Here is a 24,117-nt window from a genome sequence, read left to right on the forward strand (position 1 = left end):
AAAAGTTATGCTTTATTATGGAAAATTTAGCAAATATTGAAAGTAAAATTTAACCAGAGGAACATTAAAACAACCTATAATCATGCCACCCAGAAACAGCCACTGTAAATGTTTTGTCTTGGCTTAGTACTGGTCTTTTTTCATGCTAAGTGTTGGTATGTTCTGGAACATGTTACTGTGACTCATATTATCATGTCTCACTTCCCTCTCCCTTGTCATTTCCGCCAACCTCGGGACCCCTTTGGCATCCTCTCCAAGGGGACTGCCACATCTTTCTCCTGCCCTCGATTGCTCTCCAGCGCCAGGTCTGCGTGTCTTTCTGTCTGTCTGCAGATACACAGAGTGGACGTGTGTCGGAGCACCTCACGCTCAGGATGTTCCACACTGAACTCACGCTCCCTCTAAACGCCAGTCTACTCCTCTCCTCTGTCCCCTCCTCTGCCACCCTCTCAGTCAAAATCAGCTCACGGAGGACTCCCATCGCCCCTGCAGACAGATAGCCACCGCCCTGCCTTCCTCCTCTGGGAACCATCGCTTTGCACCGTCCCCAGTCATCTTAATTCCACCCTTGACCACTTTCTGCTCAGCTGCTGGCTCGTCCTCATGGGCCCCTTCCTCAGAGCTTCCCCCCGGGCTGTTGGCTGTTCCTAAAAGCACAGGCTCCCTGTGCTTGGTCACTCGGTCACTCGGGTCACTTGGTCACCAACGCTCCCGAGTGCGTTGGTCACTCGCGGCTGTGAGACTTGGGGCAAGTTGTTTGATGGTGCTGTGTCCAGTTTCCTCAACTCTAAAACGAGGTTAACGATACGACCTGCTGCAGAGCTGGTGAGATGATTACAACGGTGAAAACATCTAGAACATCAGAGTAGTTCCTGACACGTCATAAGCACACTCACTACAAGTTAGATAGTATTGTCTTATTGGCAACTTCACGTGCATGTCCCCATGCTAATTTAAACCCCAGCCTCCTCTGGTCTCTGAGTTGATCTTTCCCTCCTCTGAAGTCCCTGCGTTCTTTTCCCTGGACCTCTTCCAGGGAGCTTAGCAATTTTTAACTCTCTCGCAATTTCCATACTACCATTTATTGTAGAAGTAAACTTGCTACTTATTATTACAATCTGAATATTTTAATTATTCATTCATTTTTCCATCTCCCCTTTTAGACTGTAAACACCCTGAGGGCAGAATCTTTGTCTGATTATTTGTGTGTCCTCCCAGCCCCCTCACTCCATGTAATGGCTTGCATGTGGTAGACTTTTATTTTGGTAACAATTTCATTAAGATGTAATTCATATATAATACAATTCAGCCTTTAAAGTGCATAGTTCGATGGTTTTTAGTATATTCACAAAGTTGTGCGACCATCACCACAATCAATTTTAGGGCATTTTTGTCATCCCAAAAAGAAACTCTGTACCCTTTAGCTATCACCCCTGACTCTCCCCACTCCCTCCAGCCCCAGGCAACCACTATTCTTCTCTGCTCTACACTATTCTACGCAACCACTAGTCTACTCTATGACTCTATGGATTTGCCCCTTCTGGACGTTTCATGTAAATGGAATCATATAATACGTGATCTTTTATGACTGGCTTCATTCATTTAGCGTAATGTTTTCAAGGTCCGTCCATGTTATAGAATGTGTCAGAACTTCCTTTCTTTTTTATGGCCAAATAATATTTCATTGTATGAATATACCACACTTTGTTTATCCATTCATCAGTTGATGGACATTCGGATTGTTTCCACTGTTTAAAAAAGTGATTAAAGAAGACAATTTAGGTGATACGAACAAATTGTAACACCTTATGAAGCAGACAGTCTCCTTTTGGAGATCTGCAAAATGGGGTGGAAGGCAGGAAGCTTTTATAAGATAAAGAAGAAAGAAGAAGGAGGAGAAAAATAGAAAATATCTAATTGGCTGGAGTCACAAGTCAACCTTCTTTGGGGTGAGAAGGAACAAGGCATTAAGCATGGAGCCCAGAGCTGACTTGGTGTTTGGGGCTTGGCTGACTGGATATACTGCATTTCTGGTCAAGTGGAGCGTTTTCGAGGACAAGAAAGTCGTCTAGGTTTTGGTTTGCTGACATGGCGTGCTGGGCAGGAGAAGCTCCTTCTTGGGCCTGGAAGTTTATTTCGAACCACTTTTTGGCCATTATGAATAATGCTGCTCTGAATATTTGTGTACTAGTTTTTGTGTGGACATGTCTTAATTTCTCTTAGATACGTACCCGGGAGTGGACTTGCTGGTTCATATGGTAACTCTACATTTCGCTTTCTGAGGAACTGCCAAGCTGTTTTCCAAAGGGGCTGCACCATTCTGTTTATATTTCCACCAGCAGTGTGTCTAGTTTCCCCACAGCCTCAAGTTTTATACTTTTAATATGGAAAGAATGGAAAGAGTAGTTCTTTAAGCTTGATCTTCTAGTTCAATGGACACTAAAAAAGTACTTTCTTCTAACACTTTAATTAACAGCACTTGCTATTAGAAAAATGCCCTTCATCCTCCAGGGATGTCTGTGTGGCATTGGGAAGACACTTTAAGAAAGAAGAAGGTGGGAAGATTAATTTGCGTTCAAATAAAAATACAGAGCCTGGGGAATTCTTTCTAGTCTTGTCGTTACACCAATAGCGATTTCTTAAGAAATGCAAATATGTATTGTTTTGCTGTGAATAAGGTGATGTTATCTAAAGGTAGAGACAAAGTACAGGATCCTGTACAAAAAGTGAGATTTTTGAAAGCAAAAAGAATTGGAGTGGGGCCAAGTGACTTAAGAGAAAATAAAAATTTGTTGAAGTAAGATAAAGGAGGTAGAATAGCGCAGGGGGGACGCAGGAGCACTCATGCGTCTGAGCAGCTGTGGAGGGTGGAGGGTGGGGGTGCAGTTGGAGGGACCTGGGAGAGGCAGGTGGCACCCCTTTCTGTGTTGTAACAGGACCACATTTCTGGAGGTGAGATGAGACAATGCACGAAAAGTGGAAAAATGCCTCCTTCTAAAGCAGTGGTGTGACAGCTCATGGCACATTGTGAGCTAAAGCTTATAAAGCACTTACCATGACTGAAACACTGTATTAAGCAGTTTATATACATCACCTCAATTTATCCTCCTAACAACTCTATGGTTTAGGTACAATTGTCCTCACTTTAGAGATAAGGAATCGAAGGCACACAGAGGTTAACAAATTGCTATCTGCACTCCCATGTTCATTGCAAGATTATTCACAGTAGCCAAGACATCATGGAAACAAACTAAGTGTCCATCGACAGAGGAATGGATAAAGAAAATTGTATATGTATGTATATATGCAATGGAATATTATTCAGCCACGAAAAAGAAGGAAATCCTGCCATTTGCAAAAACATGGATGGACCTTGAAGACATTGTGCTAAGTGAAATAAGCCAAATAGAGAAAGACAAATACTGTATAATGTCACTTGTATGTGGAATCTAAAAAAGCCAAACTCAGGGGCCAGCCTGGTGGCATAGTGGTTAAGTTCAAGCTCTCTTCTTCGGTGGCCTGGGGTTTGCAGGTTCGGATCCCGGGCACGGACCTGCGCACTGCTTATCAAGCCATGCTGTGGTGGGTGTCCTATATAAAATAGAGGAAGATGGGCATGGATGTTAGTCCAGGGCCAATCTTCCTCAGCAAAAAGAGGAGGATTGGCAACAGATGTTAGCTCAGGGCTAATCTTCCTCACCAAAAAACAAAAAAAGAGAGAGAAGGAAATAAAGAAAGAAATTGCTCAGGTACCACAGCTGATAAATGCTGGATCTGTGCTTTGTGCCTGGAGCCAGTAAGCCTCCTCAGCTGGTGCCCTTAACCACTGCGCACCATACCTTTCTGCCTGTGTTTGTTTTCTTCACCTACATTGTTTGAATACAATAGTTAAAAGCACATTAAACACCTTGTTATTTTAGTTTAAATAAAATCATTGCCAATAGGTAGTCAAAAGACACTTGATTTAGTAACTTAGTTTTTAAATTAGTTGTAATGTAAGGTAATATAATTTGCTAAGGAGAACGTAAGAGTTGAGGTGGATCGTGCGGGGCCTCATAGATCGCGTTAGGAAAGTTCAACTTTCTTCCAGAGGCAGTGAGAAGCGTTCGGTTTTAAGCTTTGGCATCAAGGAGTCACATTTGTGCTTTGGAATATCTCTCCAGTTGCAGTGAGGGGTTTGTATTGGAGGCAATGGGAGTAAACTGGAGACACACAGATCAAGGTGAGAGATGAGAAGAGTCTGACCCAAGACCAGAGCAGTGGGAATGGAGCAGAGGGGACAGACAGGAATGAGGGAAAGATTGAGGGAGTCGCCAGTTGGTTGTGGGGAATGAAGGTGAGGTGGGAATCACGTGAGTCTCCAGGATTCTGAGGGGATCACAGAGTAGTTGGGGAACAATTCACCAAGATTAATTCTAATGAAATGGGATTTTACAATAATGAATAGAGTTTCCCTGAGAAGGAAAATTTTTCAATCTTCTCCATTTTTCCATTTCGTTTTTTCTTTGCAGTCCTCATTCTGTTTTCTTTGGGTCAAAGCCATTTTCATTTCATCAGCTATGTCATTCTTTCTACAGAAGCAATTCCAGCAGTTTTAATACTTCAAACTCTAATTTATGGAAAGTCTATTCAGGTCCCTCTGTGTCTTTTAAACAGGCAGCATCTTTGTCAATTTCCCGGACCCATTGAGTTTGCCCAAGTGCTTGCAAATGCATATTGTTCGAGGAGATAAATGACTTAACTAGCAAATGGATGACTAACCTGTTGAAACCCTCTTGTGATTCCAGGCTGCCCTGGCAGGAGGCACCACCATGATCATCGATTTTGCCATCCCTCATAAAGGCGGCTCCCTCCTCGCGGCCTTCGAGACCTGGCGAAGCTGGGCTGACCCCAAAGTCTGCTGCGACTACAGCCTTCATGTGGCCGTGACGTGGTGGAGTGACCAGGTGAACCATCTGGGGGTCCGATTTCTTCCTTTTAGTTCCCTAGTCCTTGCTCTGTACCAGATCAAGAAACTGGTAATGTCAAAACGTAAGAAACTGGTGATGTTGGTTGCTATCTGGATGACTAGAAATCAGAACTGGAGGGAAGACTTTCCATTGCATTTTCTTTTGTACCTTTTGAATTTTGAATCCTGTGAAGTATCATCAATTTTAAACACTAAAATTAAAAAAAGATCATATAAAGATGATGGGATAAATCCTTTACACTCATTCACAATAGCCTTTCCTAATATTTAATTCATGAATTGTAAATATTTTAAATGTAATTTTAAAAAGTACTGATCTCCCTTTTTCTCAACATCAACAACTTCAGACTCTTTTAAATAGTATTTTTCCTCAGATTAGAACTTCAATTAGAGGGCCGGCACCGTGGTTTAGCGGTTAAGTGCGCGCGCTCCGCTACTGGCGGCCCGGGTTCGGATCCTGGGCGCACACCGACGCACCGCTTCTCCGGCCATGCTGGGGCTGCGTCCCACATACAGCAACTAGAAGGATGTGCAACTATGACATACAACTATCTACTGGGGCTTTGGGGAAAAAAAAAAAAGGAGGAGGATTGGCAATAGACGTTAGCTCAGAGCCAGTCTTTCTCAGCAAAAAGAGGAGGATTAGCATGGATGTTAGCTCAGGGCTGATCTTCCTCACAAAAAAAAAAAAAGAAGAACTTCAATTAGAAATGTTTCATACCTGGAGAAAAACCAAGGAGGGAACAGACTGGGAACATTTTCAAGGCCTTCTCCAGCTGTGTGGTAACCTGGTGTTCTTCCTACACTGCTCTGCTAATATCAACATCTGGTCAAATCATTTCACGATAGAGCTTAGCTAATAACCTTCCATGTCCGCTAATTACTTAGGCCAGAGCAGAAATGATAACACGATTCAGATGGAAAAGACAGTTGTGAGACATGTTAAAATATGTGTTCATTTCTCCCCATAAAAATGTGTGTGTGTACTTTGGAAGAAATTTTTACTTGTGATTTAAATCAAGAACATATTTTTCCTTATTGGACTTAATTCAGAAATCTTTTTACCAGAAAGAGTTCACTAAGGGTGACTTTATTTGAAGTTACCATGCAACTTATGCCCCTACTTCCCCCTAAAAATTGGGCTTTAGACACCAAGTTAATATAAAACGAATGATCCATCTTGAACAGATAGTTCAGCAAACAATAGCAAGGTTCATAGTCCACAGCTGAAGTTGCTTTTTCTCCAGAATGCCGTTCTAAGTGCTGCAGCTGATCTCTTTGTGCTTTTAGGGTCTTCCTGCCTTCCCTTCTTCCTCCCTCCCTTCCTTCCTCTCTCTTATTTTATAAGGTAGAGCAAGGTGATGATGTTTTCCCTTACCAGTGTTTCTCATGCTTCAGTGTGCTAATTGTTACCTGGTGAACATAAAATATAGATTATGTTCAGTAAGTGTGATATTTTGCTCAAGTTGCTGTAACAAAGACCCACAAACTGGGGGGCTTAAAACAGAAATTTATTGTCCCACGGTTCTGGAGGCTAGAACTTCAAGATCCAGTTTGGCGGGGTTGTTCCTTCTGAGAGCCTTGAGGAAGAATCTGTTCCATGCCTCTCAGCAGCTTCTGGTGGTTTGCTGACGATCTTGGGTGTTCCTGATTTACAGAAGCATCACCCCACTCCCTGTCTCCGTCTTCACGTGGCGTGCTCCCTGTGTGTGTCTGTGTCCAACTTTCCCCTTTTTATCAACACCAATCACACTGGATTATGACCCTACTGACCTCATCTTAGTTAATTACATCTGCAATGCCCCTATTTCCAAGTAAAGGTCACATTTGGTACTGGGGGGTTAGGGCTTTATAGTATGAGTCTGGGGGGGAACACAAGTCAACCCGTAACAGCAAGTCTGGGCCGGGGCCTGAGATTCTGCATTTCTGGCAAGCTCCCAGGTGATGCTGATGCTGCTGGTCCGGGTACCACGCTTTGGAGTAGCAAGACTTAAGCTACTGTGCCTGGGAGCAGTGTAATGGGACTTACCCATGGCTGTGGACGAGAGGGATGATCAATGGGGTCGCCCTCGGAAAGCCTCTTCCACAAAGGCAGTAATAGGCATTCATCTGAGCAACACAGATCATAATCGCCTTTGGGAAGCCCATCATGTGAATATGTTAACAATATTTAAAGCATTTTTTTTGACTATAAAAATAATATACTTGTGGTAGAAAATTTGAAATTATAGAAAAGTAAAAAAAAAAAAAACAACAAAACTGTGTCGAGTCCTATATCACTATATCAAATTCTGCCCTTGCCTTGTCACTTAACATATCGTAGAGCTCATTCTTTCATTTTGGTGATGACCACTGTCAACATTCTGGTGTTTTTTCACTCCTTTTTCTCTCTCTCTCTCTATTCATTCATTCATTCAGCAAATAGTCATTGTATGCCCACTATACACCAGGCACTGTTCTAGGATATAAAGGACAAACCATACAAAGCCCCTGCTCTCATGGGGCTGAAATTCTAGTGGAGGAGGCAGGCCATGAACAAGTAAATTTATAATGTGCCAGGTGATAGTAAGGGAATAGATAGTGATGGAAGTGAGTAACTTAACATGTTATATTGTCATTTTTAACCTTTGCTGATTCAGTAGAAAAAAACTGCATTGTTTTATTTTGCACTTTTTAATCAGTAGGAAGGTTAACATTTTTTCATATTTGTCAGTCATTTGTATTTACTGTTTGAATTGTTGGTAAGATTTCTCACCTGGAATGTTAGGGTTTTTCTTATCAAGTTGTAAGAGCTTTTACCAACTAAGAGCAATAATCCTATGCCTTCTGTATATATATATATTTTTTTATATTTTTGTTATATATTTTTGTTTTATATTTTATATTTTTATATATTTTTTATTTGGTGCGTATGTGCGCATTTTAGCATATGGAAGTTCAAACAATTTTATATGGTCAAATCTTCTAATTTTTTTTTTATTTGTGAGGAAGATCAGCCCTGAGCTAACATCCGTGCTAATCCTCCTCTTTTTGCTGAGGAAGACCAGCTCTAAGCTAACATCTATTGCCAATCCTCCTCCTTTTTGTTTTTCCCCCAAAGCCCCAGTAGATAGCTGTATGTCATAGTTGCACATCCTTCTAGTTGCTGTATGTGGGACTCGGCCTCAGCATGGCTGGAAAAGCGGTGTGTCGGTGCGAGCCCAGGATCCGAACCCTGGGCCGCCAGTAGCAGAGTGTATGCACTTAACTGCTAAGCCACAGGGCCGGCCCATGAATTTTCCTTTGAAGTTTTTAGTCTTTATTGAGGCAGGAGTTAGACCTGCAAGGGCAATTACTAAGCCAGTTTTGATCTTAACTTGTCCCTTACCGTTGGCATGATATTGCCATCTATAAGAAATATATGTTTGGTCTTCATCCCTGTTTCTGGCACAGAGCTCCTAAAACGCTTGGAATTTTCTAAGTGATGACAGAGACAAAGGTGTCGTTTGTTATGTTAATTGAGAGACTTTTGGACCCCACCTAAAGATGGAGTCTGGTTGCCAGAGGAGCCAACCGTGTGATTAGAGGGTTAGAACTTTCAGTCCCACCCCCCAACCTCCAGGGAGTGGAGAGGGGCTGGAGGTTGAGTCAATCACCAATGGCCAATGATTTAATCACTCATGCCTATGTAATAAAGCCTCCATAAAAACCAGAAAGGATTGGGTTCAGAGAGCTTCTGAGTTGGTGAACACGTGTAGCTTTGGGGAGAGTGGCGTGCTTGGAGAGAGCATGGAAACTCCATGCCCTTCCCCATACCTTGCCCTACGCATCCCTTCTATCTGGATGTCTGTCATCTGTATCCTTAATTATATCGTTTTATAGTAAACCGGTAATCCAGTAAGTAAAATGTTTCTCTGAGTTCTGTGAGCCACTCTACAAATTAATCAAACCCAAGGAGGGGGTTGTTGGAACCTCCAATCTGTGGCCTTCAGTCAGAAGCACAAGTAATTACCTGGGCTTGCAACTGGCATTCGAAAGAGTGAGGAAGGGGCATCAGGGTGCTAATGCAGTCTTGTAGGACTGAACCCTTAACCTGTGGAAACTGAAGCTATCTCCAGATAGATAGTGCCAGAATTTAACTGAATTGTACGATACCCAGCTGGTGTCTGGAGAATCGCTTCATGGTGTGGGGAAACTACCCCCCGCCCCCACCCCCCCACCCCCAGCACACACACATTGGAATTGGTCACCAGAACCTTTTAGTTGGCAACCCTGAAGGCTCTTGAGGATTTCCACTGGTCCAGAGTCTCTCACCTCCTAGGAGCTGCCGATGGGTCAAGGTACATCTTCTACTTCCAACATCTAAGAACTCATCCTGTGGGTTTTGGATTTGAGCCCAAACCTTTACCTCACATTTGCTTTGATTTGTTCTAGAGACATGATTGCTTCTGTTGCTGCCAAATGACTGTGTTTTCATTTTCTAGAATAATTTCCTCACGTTGGGAGACAAATGCTGAAAACTTTATATCTAAGTATAGAAATGAAGTACTTTGGGGGAAACTATTAACTCTTTCATGATTTAAAAGTAGCATAGCAGCAACAATTCATCAGATGCAATGGGGTCTAACCTGGGGGAAAGATCAGGACCTTAGTTGCATTTTTCTGGAACTAAACTGATGTCCTTATTTTACTTAATTCTCTTCCAAATGCAACATTTTGGAGAATGCTGAAATTATCTTTAAATTGAAGAGTGACATTTTGGTGTGGTTGTTCTTCGCTTTTAGGTTAAAGAAGAAATGAAAATCCTGACCCGGGATAAAGGTGTGAACTCTTTCAAGATGTTTATGGCCTATAAAGATCTGTACATGGTGAGAGACGTGGAGCTGTACGCGGCCTTCTCTCAGTGCAAGGACCTCGGAGCAATTGCTCTGGTCCACGCGGAAAACGGAGACCTGATTGCAGAGGTAAGCATTCGCACTCCAGAGCTTTTCCAGGAATGAAAACGGCCATAGCTTCAGGTGGAGATGACTGGCCCCAAGTAGGTAACCTCATTTAATGCATTGGAAGAATGGAAATCCAGAAACTAATTTTCTCTGACTTGGAAACCTTTGACTCGGATTCCTTGATTGCCTGCTCTGAGTTTTATTCAGGTGGTATATGCATTTGAATAAGGATTTCCGTTTTTCAAACCAGCTATTAGATCTCAAACATGTTTTCTTATAAAAACACAAATATTTTTCTTTGTGTCCCCAGCACTTTCTTTTTAGTAGCTCAGGCTGTTGGCTCAGAATGCCGATACGTGGACGTCAGTGGAATCTGATGACTTAAACAGTGTATCAGGTAGCTGTTTAAAGCCTCAATCTTCAGAAACTGGGTATTAAAATGTGCTCTGGAGGAATTTAGATGATATTTATTTCTCGTGTTAGTTTCATTATTAATGCCCAAGGGGTATACCAGATGCAAGATTTAAAGAGCTGTCTCTTACCCTTTATCTTAGCTGATTTTTTTCTCTCCCTAGGCTCAGTTCCCATTAAAGTCAGGGAGATTGAGGCTCAGTGGCCAGGAGGCATTGGGGGTAATGAGAAAGGAGCACGAGCAGTCATCTTCAACAGACCAGGGTTTAAACTTGACTTCCACTTCCTAGCTGTGTGATGATACCAGCAAGGCATTTCAACACTCTGAGTCCTGACTCCCTGCCTTTTTTGTGAGGAAGAAATAACATGGAGAGGGGAAATAACTGGTCTAATATCACTCGGTGGGTTGGGGGAGAGGGCACTGAAGACTATGATTCAGTAAAAAGTAGAACTAACCACATAATATAATCCCAAGAGTCTCTACAGCTAACACTGGGGCTAGAATATTTTGTTTGTTCTGAACCAATAATAAGTCTTTTTTTTTTTTTTTGTGAGGAAGATCAGCCCTGAGCTAACATCCATGCTAATCCTGCTCTTTTTGCTGAGGAAGACCAGCTCTGAGCTAACATCTATTGCCAGTCCTCCTCCTTCCGCAAAGCCCCAGTAGACAGTTGTATGTCATAGTTGCACATCCTTCTAGTTGCTGTATGTGGGACGCGGCCTCAGCATGGCCGGAGAAGCGGTGCGTCGGTGCGCGCCCGGGATCCAAACCCGGGGCGCCAGCAGCGGAGCGCGAGAGCTTAACTGCTAAGCCACGGCGCCAGCCCGAATAATGTCTTAATATGGACACCGCTTTTCAAAGAATGGGACTAGAACTAACCCCATATCTTTTTCACCTTTTCAATCAAAGTAATTTAATTGTGAAATACGTATACGAAGCATTGACGGATGCTATCAGAGTATTAGCACACTGTGTACACGCACACATTCACACACCTATACTTTACAGATCTAAAAGCCTAGCAGCATATTTATTTTACAATAAAATAATGGCATTTGTTGTTAGTAAACCTTTCTTGCATGCATGTATGTTCCTGCTGCCTTTTTAGGGAGTGAAAAAGATGTTGGCACTGGGGATAACAGGCCCCGAGGGCCACGAGCTGTGCCGCCCGGAAGCGGTGGAGGCCGAGGCCACGCTGAGAGCCATCACCATAGCCAGCGCTGTGAACTGCCCTCTCTACATCGTGCACGTGATGAGCAAGTCTGCGGCAAAGGTGATCGCCGATGCGAGGAGAGATGGTAATTCCTGAGCTCTCCCCTCAGATGGCTCAGCGTTAGCTAAGGAGTGACGTCAGGGCACTGCATCCTCTGCTGTTGCTTGTGGGAAAGTTGCATGTGAATTTCCACAACTTTTCTTCCTCCCTTTTTATTGGCATCCTTTCTGTTTTCATTCCTCCTGCATGTCTGTTTTTGTCCTTTTTGCTCACCTTTGTGACTGCTTCTCTTCCTTCAGGTTATTTTTTTGCCATCTTTGGAACCTCAAGGCATTTCCTGCAGTCACAAGTCCCCACCCTGAACACCAGCAGCAGCTCGATTTTTAATCTGATGGCTAAAATTAAGTCTCCAGTTAATTTTAAAAAGGCTTCCCTATCTCTTAGGCATCTCCTCTGTCCCTCCAGAACCTGGATCAGGGTAGGGCAGGGCACATGGTAGGTGCTCAACTAATTTCTTTTGAGTTGAACGGATTTGTCTGATAGCAACTTGGGTGTTGGCACAATTGAAGCAATTATCCAAATAGTATTTTCATGACAGTTATTTTAAGATTTTAAAACCAAAGTTATTTTTACCCCAAATTGCCTAATTGCCTCAGTTATTTAGTTCCATTTAATATGTAAATATCTTAAAAGAAAGAGAAAATCTTCTATTTTCGATAAGAATTGGGCAGAGAAATAATTTCATTCATTTGCAGTATTTATAAAGGAAGGACAAAAAATGAATACGGTGCATTTTAATCATTGACTGTAGACCCTCCTGGGATGTGCTAGTAGTTTTTATCGTCTCACTTTTAGGAACCCGGATAATTAGAAATAGTCTTGTAAATCATCCTGGCTGTTTGTTTGTTTGTTTGTTTAAACTGAAACTGGCTGCATTTTTATAATATGGGTTATACAAACTATGAAAATAGATTTTGCATTCTATAATTGACACTAAAATAAATTTTTTCAGAATTGCTTATTGTTGCATGAAACTTTAATAAGGAGTTTGTGCAAACTGAATGGATTTTTAAAATGTAATCCATCAATACCTTATGTTAAGAGTAAACTCAGTTTCACATAGGAGTTAATAAGGTCTTCACCAACCATTTCTGGTTGCCTTTTCCCCCACATCAATTTCAGAAGATATAAAAGCACAGCACTTCAAAAAGAAAATGCCATTTTAAAGTTATAGTATTAGACTTTTGCCACCAGATGGCGCTGTTGCTAACTCTGTGAAATTGGTTCTATAATTGCCTGCACCGTTATGTCGTATACCATGTCCTACAGCCTGTCAGTCAGGTCCATAGTGTCAGAATATGATTTAAGAAACAACAAAATCAGCAGAAATGGGCGATCTTAACCCACCAGCGAGCTACAATTTTGATAGTTCTGTCAGGAAACAGTTTCTTGATCTTGGGTATTTATTTTGCACTGGGATAAAATTCCATTAGGAGCAGAGTAAAAATCTAGAGAAGGTTTTAGAATGCAAATCATAGGCAGAAAACTATTAAACTTAAGTGTGGACATTTTAATTTTGTTTTAAAATTTAATTTTATTTTTGGACCATGTAAAACATTTACATGGTCCAAAAATCAAAATTGTGTGTTAAAAAATGTGTTCTCAGAGAAGTCTTATTCCTTCCCTAGCTCCTTCATTCCACACCCCATAAGTAATTATAATTTATTTTTGGCCTATCTTTATAGTGTTTCTCTGCACAAAAACAGAATATATGTATATTCTCTCTCTTACATGAAAGGTAAAATACTATACATAGTGTTCTGTATCTTGCTTTTTTTCTACTTGAAAGTATGTCCCAAAAGTCAGCTCATATTAGGTATAGGGAGTTTCCTCATTCTTTTCTACAGAGTATGCCACTGTATTTGTTCAGCTAGTCCCCTACTGATGGACATTTGGGTTGTTTCCAATCTTTGGCTGTTACGAATAAAACTTTAGTGATGGCCTTATGCATATGCTATTTCATATGTGGAAGGTGTATTAGTTCTCTATTGCTGCTGTAGTGAATTATTACAAACTTAGTGGCTTAAAACAATACAAATTTATTATCTTATAGTTCTGGAAGTCAGAAGGCTGACACTGGGCTAAAACCAAGGTGTCACCGGGGCTGTGTTCCTTTCTGGAGGCTCTAGGGAGAATCCCTTTCCTTGCCTTTTCCAGCTTCTAGAGACCACCCACACTCCTTTGTTCGTGTACCCTTCCTTCATCTTCAAAGCCAATGATGGTGGGTTGAGAACTTTGCAGTATCTCCTCTTCTGCCTCTCTCTTCTCCTTTAAGGACCCTGGTGTTACATTGAGCCCACCTGATTAATCCAGGATAATCACCTCATCTCAAGTCCTGGATTTAATCACACCTGTGAAATACCTTTTCCCATGTAGGGTAACATATTCACAGGTTATGGGGATTAGGACATGGACATCTTTGGGGCACCATTATTCTGCCTACCACAAGAGGGTATCCTCAGGGTAGAGTCCCAGAAGTGAGACTGCTGGTTCAAAGGGTAAATGCATATGTGCTTTTTGGATATTGCTAAATTTCTTTCCAAAGGGATTGTAAATTTGGAATATTTAAAATGTCACCCCAAATGTTCTAGTTGAGTCAGACTTACTGTAATAACACTTGTGAAAATACTCTAGTGCATGATTGTGAAAGAGGCAGCAGAGCTCCAGAATCGATTAACATGAGAGACTTCCCACCCCAGCATGTGATCAAGGCACGCGATCCAGCAGGAACAGGAAGGGAGCAGCAGGGAGGGTGGAACATAAACAGTGCCAAATCGTTCCCGTGGTGACAGTATCATCAGCAACCCAGAGACCGATCCCAGGAGAGTGCAGAGAGACGAGAGCTGGTGGGCCACACTGATGTTTTACAGAAGATCCATCTACTCTGTCTGTAATCGTTTATTATCTAACATAATTTCTTAACATAAAAGAGCAATACAAGTCTATTATTATCTTGTTTAAATAAGAAACAATTCAGCCTTACAGATTATAACATGAATATTTCCAATCTGTAAATACTTTTGCCAGCCCATTCTATCATCTAGGGCCTTGCCATTCAGACTGTGGTCCTGAGAATGCAGCCTCAGCATCTCTTGAGAGCTCATTAGAACTGCAGAGCCTTGGACCCCATCCCAGACCCCCTGAATCAGAGTGTGCACTTGTAACTAGAACCCCAGGTGATTCATATGCATATTAAAGTTTGAGAAGCACTGCTCCAGGAGGCACAAAAGATATCCAGTTGTTAATTGTCTTTATTGCAGTGGCCTAGAAATGCAATGCTATTAAGTGTGGTTTTATTGTTGAATTGCCAACTATATACCCAGAGGAAAGCAACATGAGGGTTAGTGATTATAACAACCAACATTGTTGATGGCTTAATATGTGCCTGGCACATATTTTAATATACCTTATATCGTTTCAGGTTTTATTATATATTATCTCATCAATGTGCATTTTAATATACATTATCTTTTAAAATGTCATAACAATGCTTCAAGCTAAATTGTATCACTGTTTTGTGACTGATGAAATTGAGGCTTGGAAAAGTTTGGTAAATTAAGCCCAAGTTCCCTTTACTAGTAAGTGTCAAACCTGGAATTCAAGCCCAAGTCCCTCTGACCCCAAAGCCCCAATTTTTTCCACTACTCTCCACTCTGTTCAAGGGGAAATTGGCTTCAGAATTGAGAAATGTGGATAGCAAGTTTATACCTAATTGGTTTTGTTTTGGGCCTTACATGTTTAAAAACTTATTTAAAACGTTATCATTTTGTTATTTTTAAATCATTATTAAAAGAAAAACATGCCACGAATGGAAATGATCAAGAATGTATTAAATAGAAAGTAAAACATCCTCTGTCTCCCTCAACTCAGTCCTTGGAACTAGAGATTTTTAACCATATGTCTTCAGTTTTTTGGTGGTTATCTCCAAAATTCTAAACCATAACTTTGTAAGTAGTAACTTATAATTTTTAACAGTATCCGTTGACTCTCAACTATGAAAAATGAGCAATTTAATTCATGTAAATCTTACCTGTCACCTCATGAGTTTTGTTAGTAATAATTGTCACTTCAAATAATATACTTGAATTTACGTGTTTTGACTATGATTTTTAGTTGTATCTCTTCATTCTCTGCTAGATTGGAAATGAGTTTAGAGGCCCTGCATCACCCTCTCTGCCTCCTCCTGACTTCTGTCAACTGTGTTATCATCTTTACACGGTCAGGGATTACAGCCTTTTCAGTTGGCTCTGTAGCTACCATTAGGTCTCCCATGCTTTGTCTATAGGTTGTCCAAAATTTAGAACTGTGACAATGTAAGAGTGTGGAAATAGTCTTCTCTGTAGAAACAATTAGTGAGAAGAGAACCTCAGAGAAATTTATGTCACTGCCTTGGAGTGCAAGCTAGTGTCATTCAAATTAACTCTCAGAAAAGCAACTGCCAAGTGTCAGGGTCAAGTGGGTTTCCTTTCCAGCCCTCCAAGGAGATTAAAAGCGTGCCTTATTTTAGTTTGCTGCATATTTAGACCATTATTGTCTTGTAAAGCCTTTTTTTTCCCCTTGGGATTTTTCCAATTAGCTCTTTTTAAAATAGGTTCAGAAAAGTGACGTGTCTTCTTTACTATATCATGAAGATTTTCCAGCTGCTTCATCATACCTTCTATTGAGTGGAATCAGCTTCTAGTGAATGAGATCAGCTCTTCTTACAGAGATTCTTTTGCAAAGGTTCTTTCTTAGAAGAAGAATCTTTTGTCTTTCTGTTTTATTTTTGATGGTTACTTTCCAAGCCCACTGTAGAGATGTCTTCCTAGGATTTCTTTTCACAGCGTCCTAGGTTGGATGTACTGTTTCCTGGTTCCCACATCTCCCCTTTCCTTGAAGTATCTTGAAGATTCTCAGGTAATTTTTAAAATAAGAGTGTTGGAAGGTAAATTTTATGATTCCTTGTCCTCAGGCGTGTTTGGCAATTTGAATGGGCATAGAATTCTAGGTTCAGAATTATTTCCGTCTGAATTATAAGGGTACCATTTCACTCTCTTCTGGCATCCAGTGTTACTGATGAACAGGCAAATGCCAATAAAATTCTTGTTCTTGGTCACTCAGTTTTTTCACCATCTGGAAGATTTTTGTTTTTCCTCTTCATTTTAGAAGTCCAGAAATTTCGTTAACAATATATTTAGCAGCATGCCTTTTAAAAATTCACCCTCATGTACAGACGAATGTTTCAACCTAAAGACTGATCTTTGATTCTGAAAATTTTTCTTCTATTCTTTCTTTCATGTTAGTTTTCTCTGTTCCTTCCCTGAATCCTCCCTCATCAGACCTCTTGAGTTAATCCTCCGTGTCCTTTACCTATTTTCATCTTTTTAAAAAAAAAAATCTGAATTTTTGTTCTACATTTTGGAGAAGGTTTTTGTTTACTTTTTCTGCCCTTCTAATAAACTTTTGTTTTGGTGATCATATTTTTATTTCCAAGAAAACATTTTTTGTTCTCCAATAGCTCTTTTTATCCACAGTTACTTATTTTTTTATTTCAATAGATACATTATCTTCTTTATCTCTGTAAGAATACTAGTGAAGATTTTTTAAAACTCTTCTATTTTCTGGATAATCTCTGTTTCTTGCTGAGTCAGTTCTTCAGTTTTTTAACATCTTGGCCCTGCACTTCTTTTTGTGTTTGATTTTTCTTCAAGTGTCTGGTCATCCTGGGCTTTCCATATTCGTGACTGGACAGTTCAGGTGATTAGACTAGGGAGCTGGTGTGGCTCTCCTCTGCTGCTGTCCAAGTCTGTTTCCTGAGCAGGCCCCGGCCCTGAATGAGAGCAATGACTGAGAGCATTGTGAATGTAGGTGGGGCGTGGTCACTGGGGAGCTTCAGTTTCAGGTGTGGAGGCTTCTCTCTGTAACGTCAGCACCACCTTAGGAAGCTTTGTTCCCCAGGCAGCGGTGAGGGTGGGTGCTAACTGCCCCCACTTGTCCCCTTCCCTTCGCTGTTACTGCCCTTTCCACCCTAGGAAGAATGTTCTTCATGGCACTGCCTACTCCTTTGAGTTCAGTTGTAGCTCCCTCTACTTGCCTTCATTAGCTGTTGCCGTCCCATCTGCTTTCTGTCTTCCTAAAATCAATCAAAACGTCTGGTCAGCCATGGTTCCTCTTTCATTCTCAACGCAGCCATGGATATTGTTCGTCTTTTGTCCGTCTTCATCAGGGTTTTGATGTGAACGGGGAAGGCAGAGATGGGAATGCACATCCAGTCTGCCAACTTTGATTTGGAGCCTGAGGTTTCCCTTAGTTCATACCCTGATATTTTCTTTTAGCATTTAGCACCTGTGATAAAAAGTGAAAAGCAGGTTACAGGAAAAAGAATAAAACATTCACATTCAAGCCATTAAAAACTGAGTTGCCTTTGACAGTTTGCAAGGCATTTCAATTTCATGCTTATTTTAAGTTTTAGTTAATCTAAAGTGAGTAACTAGAACTAGGTTAGTTTGCATCCTTCCTGTGAGAAGCCACTTTGCAAAAATGAGGCAAGGGAATCAGAAGGCTGTGCCTATGGTGTTATCCTTTCCTTCCAGAAGCAGAGTCTGCCTCCCTTGCTGCATACCCCAAGTGTAAAGTGGGACAAACTAGCTGCAATCGTGTCTCGTATGGGAGTTCCAGTCTGCCCAGCCCAGACCTCTTTCACCCAGCGCAGTCTAGTCTTTGTCAAATACTATAGGTGTCAATATGTGCCATTGGCTTCAGTGACACTTTATTTTGGTTTGAGTAGCTTTGATTATACATGTTCCTTTTCTGCCACGTGTTGGCACGTGGAATTGTTAATAGTCTTTTAAAAAATACATTGCTCACCTCTCCTCCCCACCTCCCAGCAGAACTTGCATGCACATGGATACATGAATTCACTATTTTTCTGGTACTTTGCTTAGAATGGTGGTGATTTCTCTCAGCAACTTACTTGATGCTCTACTTGCTATATATGTGTTATAATTTGTTTCCCAGTTATGACTGAAATTTTTCAAAGCTTTTTTTTTTCAGTTTCCAGTTGAACTTGTCTATTAATAAAGTTCAACTCTATTTTTATATCCATATTCCTTTCTTTAGGGTATAAATATGACTCTCATTTGAACTTATTAATAAAATATTTTCTTTATACTTTTCATAAAAAAACAAGTTATTGGACACCAAATAGGTGCTAGGCACTGGAGTTGCAAAGATGATTAAGATAATTTTGGGTCTCAGGTAGCTTACAGTGAACTCGGCTCCATTGTGGTTGGGGTTCTGTTTGTTTGATTTGGTTTGGGTTTTGGTTTTCCCTTATCGGAGAAAGCTTTATTTTCCAGGCTTATTGCTGTAAAATGTAAACTTCTCTTACAGAGTGGTTTTAGATGTCCTATTTTCCATTTTATTTAAACTCTGGCTCTGTATGTTCCTGTTGTGTTTGGGGAATAAGGAGGAGAAGGGTCCACTCAGTGGCTGTTCTTTCTCCATGTGGTCGCACTGACCACTGCTTGTCAGTGCTGAATAGATTTGTTTTGTAAAACAGATCTCCTTTACACGAGTATGATGACCTGATGCTTGGTAACCAGTGCTGTTCCTAAGAAAGGATTAATGTGTGGCTGAGTCCAGGTGGATTTGAATCTCAGGCTTTCTTTGTTCTTTCTTATATGTGATCATCTGACCACCCCTCCTGTCCTTGAAATTTAGAACAAGAGGATTTACCTTATGTCTAGTTGCAAAGCGGTTGAAAACTGGCCATTTAAAAACATTTTTTAAAGTAGAACGTACCCATAAGGAAACTGACATTTGTGGAATGTATTAGTTTGCTGGGGCTGCTGTAACACATTACCACAGACTAGGTGGCTTAAACGACGGGAAATTTATTTTCTCACAATTCTGGAGCCCAGAAATCTAAGATCAAAGTGTTGGCAGGGTTGGTTCTTTCTGGGGGCAGTGAAGGAAGATGTGTTCCAGGCCTTTCCCCCTAGTTTGTAGACAACTGTCTTCTCCCTGTGTGTTTCCTCTGGGTGTGTCTATGTCCAAATTTCCCCTTCTTATAAGGGTCCCAAACACATTGGATTAGGGCTCACCCTAATGACCTCATTTTAACTTAATTACCTCTGTAAAAGACCCTTTCTCCAAATACAGTCACATTCTGAGATACTGGGGTTTAGGACTTTAACATCTGAATTTTGGCAAGGGACACAATTCAGCCCATAACATGAAGTGACTCCAAGGTCCTAGGAAGATGCGAGGTACTTTCATATACACTAATTTATTTGATCTTCACAAAATTGCCACACTAGAGGAACACTGTGATCTCATTTCATAGATGAGAAAAACTGAGATTAAGAGCAAGGACTCATCTTATGCAAGGTCATCGACTAAAAAGTAGCAAAATCAAGACTTGAATCTAAATCTGTGTGATCTACTCTGTTATGCTGCTTCTGTGTATTTTCCTTCTCAATTATTTTCTTCCTTTGTAAATGTAATACTTTTAATCAAAACAGAGCCCAGGAAGGTTCTACTCTATCCTTCTAGCTAGGAAAAATTATTTTTATAAATGTGTTTGGCTTTCTGTTTGGCAGCCAATGCCTGCACTCCTGGGCACCTATGCCAGCTTCTCTGCATCTTTCAACCTTCTCTAGCAGACCCTGTGACTCAGTTAACTGCTGCTCCCAAATCCACATCAGGTGTTAACATCCGCTCTGTTACTTTCATCTAATAAGCGAGTTGTCTGGTTGGGGGGAGTTTGGATTGGTTTGATGTGTTTCATTATTTGGAAATCTTTAGAATTTCTCCAAGAGCAAAACTCCTTTAAGTGAGAGATTGCATCCTACGTGCAGAGTCTTTTTGGGTTTTGAGCCAAAGGATGGAGAAATAAGGAGAGAACACTTATAGGTGGACAGGGTACAAAGTAATGTGAATCTTGCTGAGACGGTGGGAGGAGATTAATGATGAAGATGGACGATCTCCCAAGAGTTGGTGAAACCATCTGGTCTTGAATGCAATCAGGAGAGTACCAGACTAGGATGGATATAGCACTTTTATTACCAACCTGCCAAGCGTAGATAATGAAACCAGTAAGTGAAATTGGAAAATTGTTCAGCCACATCCACAAATAGCTTGTGGTTGACTTAAACATTTAAAAATACATGCTTTTTACCAAGAAATGAAAAATAACACTTTTCCTAGTAACGTGCAGAGTACTAGGGTTCTAATTCTAGTGTACCACTTACTACTCATATGTCTTGGGCAAATTAGTCTCATTGAACGTCAGTTTATCTGTCAAAGCAGCAAGAAGGTAGCCTTGAAGGTCAAATGAGATATGACCTTTAAGCTATATTTGCAAACTATAGAGTGCTCTACTTATGTTAGCTATTTTTATTATTACTTTATTTTTGGCCCAAATCTAACAGAACCCACAATTATGCTGAATTATCCAGTTTGATTTTCCAGTTTATAGATTATCCAGATTACTTGTATTCTTTCCCCTTTTTACTCTTAAATGCTGTTTAATTCTTTGAAAATATCTTAGAACCATTGTGAAACAGGAGAAAGAATACTTAGGAATTTTTACTTTTTCATTGCAAAAATATATATATTTTTTGATATTTACAGATGCTTAATGGGGAAACAGTTGATAATAGCCCAGATAATGAAGAGCTTGTTGTATATACCAAAAAAGTGGCCTGTCACATTTTAAAAGCACTAAGGCCTTCTGAGGAAATGACCTGTCATCTGGTTTTGAAACAGTCCTGGCAGACTCCTGGTAGATGCTGACACTTTTAATTTTTCCTGAGAGCTATTAAAATTGTAGAACTTTAGAACTGTATTCCCATATCGCCTTGATGGGCCAAATGATTGAATAGAACACGTGATAAGAATCTTTCCTCTATGATGAAGCACCACGGAAAATCCTGAGTTGGCAATTTGTAAAGTGACTGCAGATCAAGTCTCTCAGTTTCTCATTGTCCAAGCATCTGTAAGAAGTTCTCTTGGAATAGGAAGGTCTCTTCATACCTGCAAATAAAATATCGTGTCCATCCTGTTATCTCGCCAGTAAAGAGTACATTACCTCTTAGCTCAAATTAAAAATGATTGCTTCTTGTTCTACAGACCACAACAAGATAGGAACAGCATTTCCTCTTTTCTGGGACTAGGACCACAAGAAACAGGAGGGGGATGGGATTCACTTAGGGTAAGCGCATCGTGAAGGTGAAGGATCTTAATAGTGGCAAAGTCCTTGGGGGATAATTTTATTGACCACAGCCTGATACTTGGTTACTTAAGAAGTGGAGTCTCTTAGGCTTCAATAACCTTGCTTTCATGGTTTTTCAAATTCCTAGGCGAGCCAGAGGAAGGTGGCTAGTTTGGGGAAGAAATGATCTGTGAGATAATAGGGTGCTACATTCCAATTTAATATGACTCAGACAGCTGGTGGCCATTCACTGTCAGTACTCTCTGAGGAAATCAGTTAACTGCAGTTATATATCAGGATTTTAACTAAAATTTGGCATCTGGTTAACCAGAGTGAACTAATTTGGTATGCCAGCATCTCTCTTCTGTGCACTCTCCTTTATGACTGCATGGATATGATCAGGTTGATGCCAGGGAATCTATTATTCTGACAAATGCTAATCAGAGACAGGAGTCTGATTTTAAATTCAAATTCACTATGCACTATTAACTTTTCTAACATTGTGTGCTTTTGATGGCCTCATTTGCATGATTTTTAAAATATGCATTTCTGGCTATAATTTTATTATCTGAGTGTTCTTTTATTTAGTATAAGTTCTTAGACTTTTTTTTCTTTAGAGTGTGAAAAGATTATCAGTCTATTTGCAACAGAGATATACTGTGATTGAACTTCATATGACCATATGATAATTGTTATCAGGGTACTATAGCATGGAAGTTAGGACCACTGGAGTCAAAATGCCTGGATTCAAATCCCACTTTTCCACCCCTTCTATGTTGAGTGCATGGAATGTAATTGTAGAGAAGTTATTTAACCCCATAAGCTTCATCCTCATCTTTTAATGGAGATAATAATGGCATCTACCAGATAGGATTTTTGAGAAGATTCCATTAGAATGGCACATGTGTCAGCCAGTTTTCACTAGGTTATGCTGCAGTAAGAAATGAATCTAAATTATCAATGGCTTTCAACTACGGAGGTGTATTTCTCATTGATACTCATGTCCATCATGAGTTGGCTCTGCCTCTGCTCCATATTCTCTTCCTTCTGAGACACAACTGAGGGAACAGCCTCTATCAGTCTCATGACAGAGGGAAAATGGGGATGGCAGAACTCATTGTGGTTTTAACAATTCCTGCTTGGAAGCAGCACATGTCACTTCCATTCATATTAATTGGCCAAAGTAAGCCACGTGGCCAAGGCTAACATCAGTGAATGGGTACAGTCATCTACCACAACATGCAATGCACATTGACTGGAACTCAATCAACAGTTTTGGTTTTTAAATCCTGTTCATAAAAGATAAATTATAGTTTGAGATTCATGTTATCCTTTTCTAGGACTGAGAAGACTAATATTTATGTGTTTGTCAGATGATTCACTTAAGGGCAAATTAAGGTACTGAATGCTTCCTTTGAACTTTCCAGGGAAGGTGGTCTATGGAGAGCCCATAGCGGCAAGTCTCGGCACCGACGGCACTCACTACTGGAGTAAAGAATGGCACCATGCAGCCCACCACGTGATGGGTCCACCCCTGCGCCCGGACCCTTCAACACCTGACTTCCTCATGAATCTATTGGCTAAGTAATCATTTAGCAGATGATTGTGAAGTCTTTTGTCAAAATAAGGTGTTTTATGAGTCTCAGGTTTGAGTGTAGGAGATTCTGTCCTACCATCTGCACCTTCCATTGACGTCCTGTTCTACTTGACCTCTTCTGTTCTGTTCCTATTCCTCTCTGTTCTACTTGACCTGACAGGCCCTGGGAGGCCCTCATCTGGAGACCAAAGAGCATTCACTTAATTATTTTATGATATGGTATCAAAACCTTTCATAGACACAGAGAAATCAGGTCGTTTCTACTGAAATTTTACTCATTTCTCATTTTTTCCTTCTCTTTTCTATCTGTTGTTGCCTAGAGCAGGTCTCTTCATTATGCCTTATTTTTATCATTCAGAATATTCTTGAATTTTTTTCCTGTACTGATGTAACCTGAGAACCAGATGTGCCTGTTGTGTAGGTATAATGGGTTATGATCTAGGGCAGAGCCACTGTAGGAGTGAAAGGCAAAATCCTGCCCTTGTGGAGACTATCTTAATGAAAAGCCATCCAAACTATTTTCAGAGACACAACTTTTTGGCATGTTATGATCGTTTTTCTTGAAAATTATACCATTCTTGGACATCTTGACACTCCTATTCACAGATACTTAGGTTCATGTTAAAGAGGTTTTCATAACAGACTGTACAAGAGATCACTTGCCCTTTCCTTTCAGCCTCCTCCCTCCTTCACACTTTTATATCCCAGAGATTATTCACAAGCCAAAGCAGAATTCCTGTTGCTGGTGA

The 24,117-nt window shown here is 40.6% G+C and overlaps 1 protein-coding gene across 2 annotated transcripts in view; it reads left to right on the plus strand.

The window, feature by feature from the left end:
* DPYS (dihydropyrimidinase) overlaps positions 1–24,117 on the plus strand; it is a 78,425-nt gene that overhangs the window by 10,542 nt on the left and 43,766 nt on the right. For both annotated transcript variants that reach the window (XM_087447554.1, XM_014788108.2), the window contains exons 2-5: positions 4,788–4,946; positions 9,733–9,912; positions 11,412–11,601; positions 23,199–23,355. In XM_087447554.1, the coding sequence (XP_087303680.1) occupies positions 4,788–4,946; positions 9,733–9,912; positions 11,412–11,601; positions 23,199–23,355 (686 nt within the window). The remainder of the gene's footprint in view (positions 1–4,787; positions 4,947–9,732; positions 9,913–11,411; positions 11,602–23,198; positions 23,356–24,117) is intronic.

The sequence above is a fragment of the Ceratotherium simum genome, chromosome 23 (assembly GCF_057802395.1).
Source record: "Ceratotherium simum simum isolate JZ-2026a chromosome 23, ASM5780239v1, whole genome shotgun sequence".
NCBI lineage: Eukaryota > Metazoa > Chordata > Mammalia > Perissodactyla > Rhinocerotidae > Ceratotherium > Ceratotherium simum.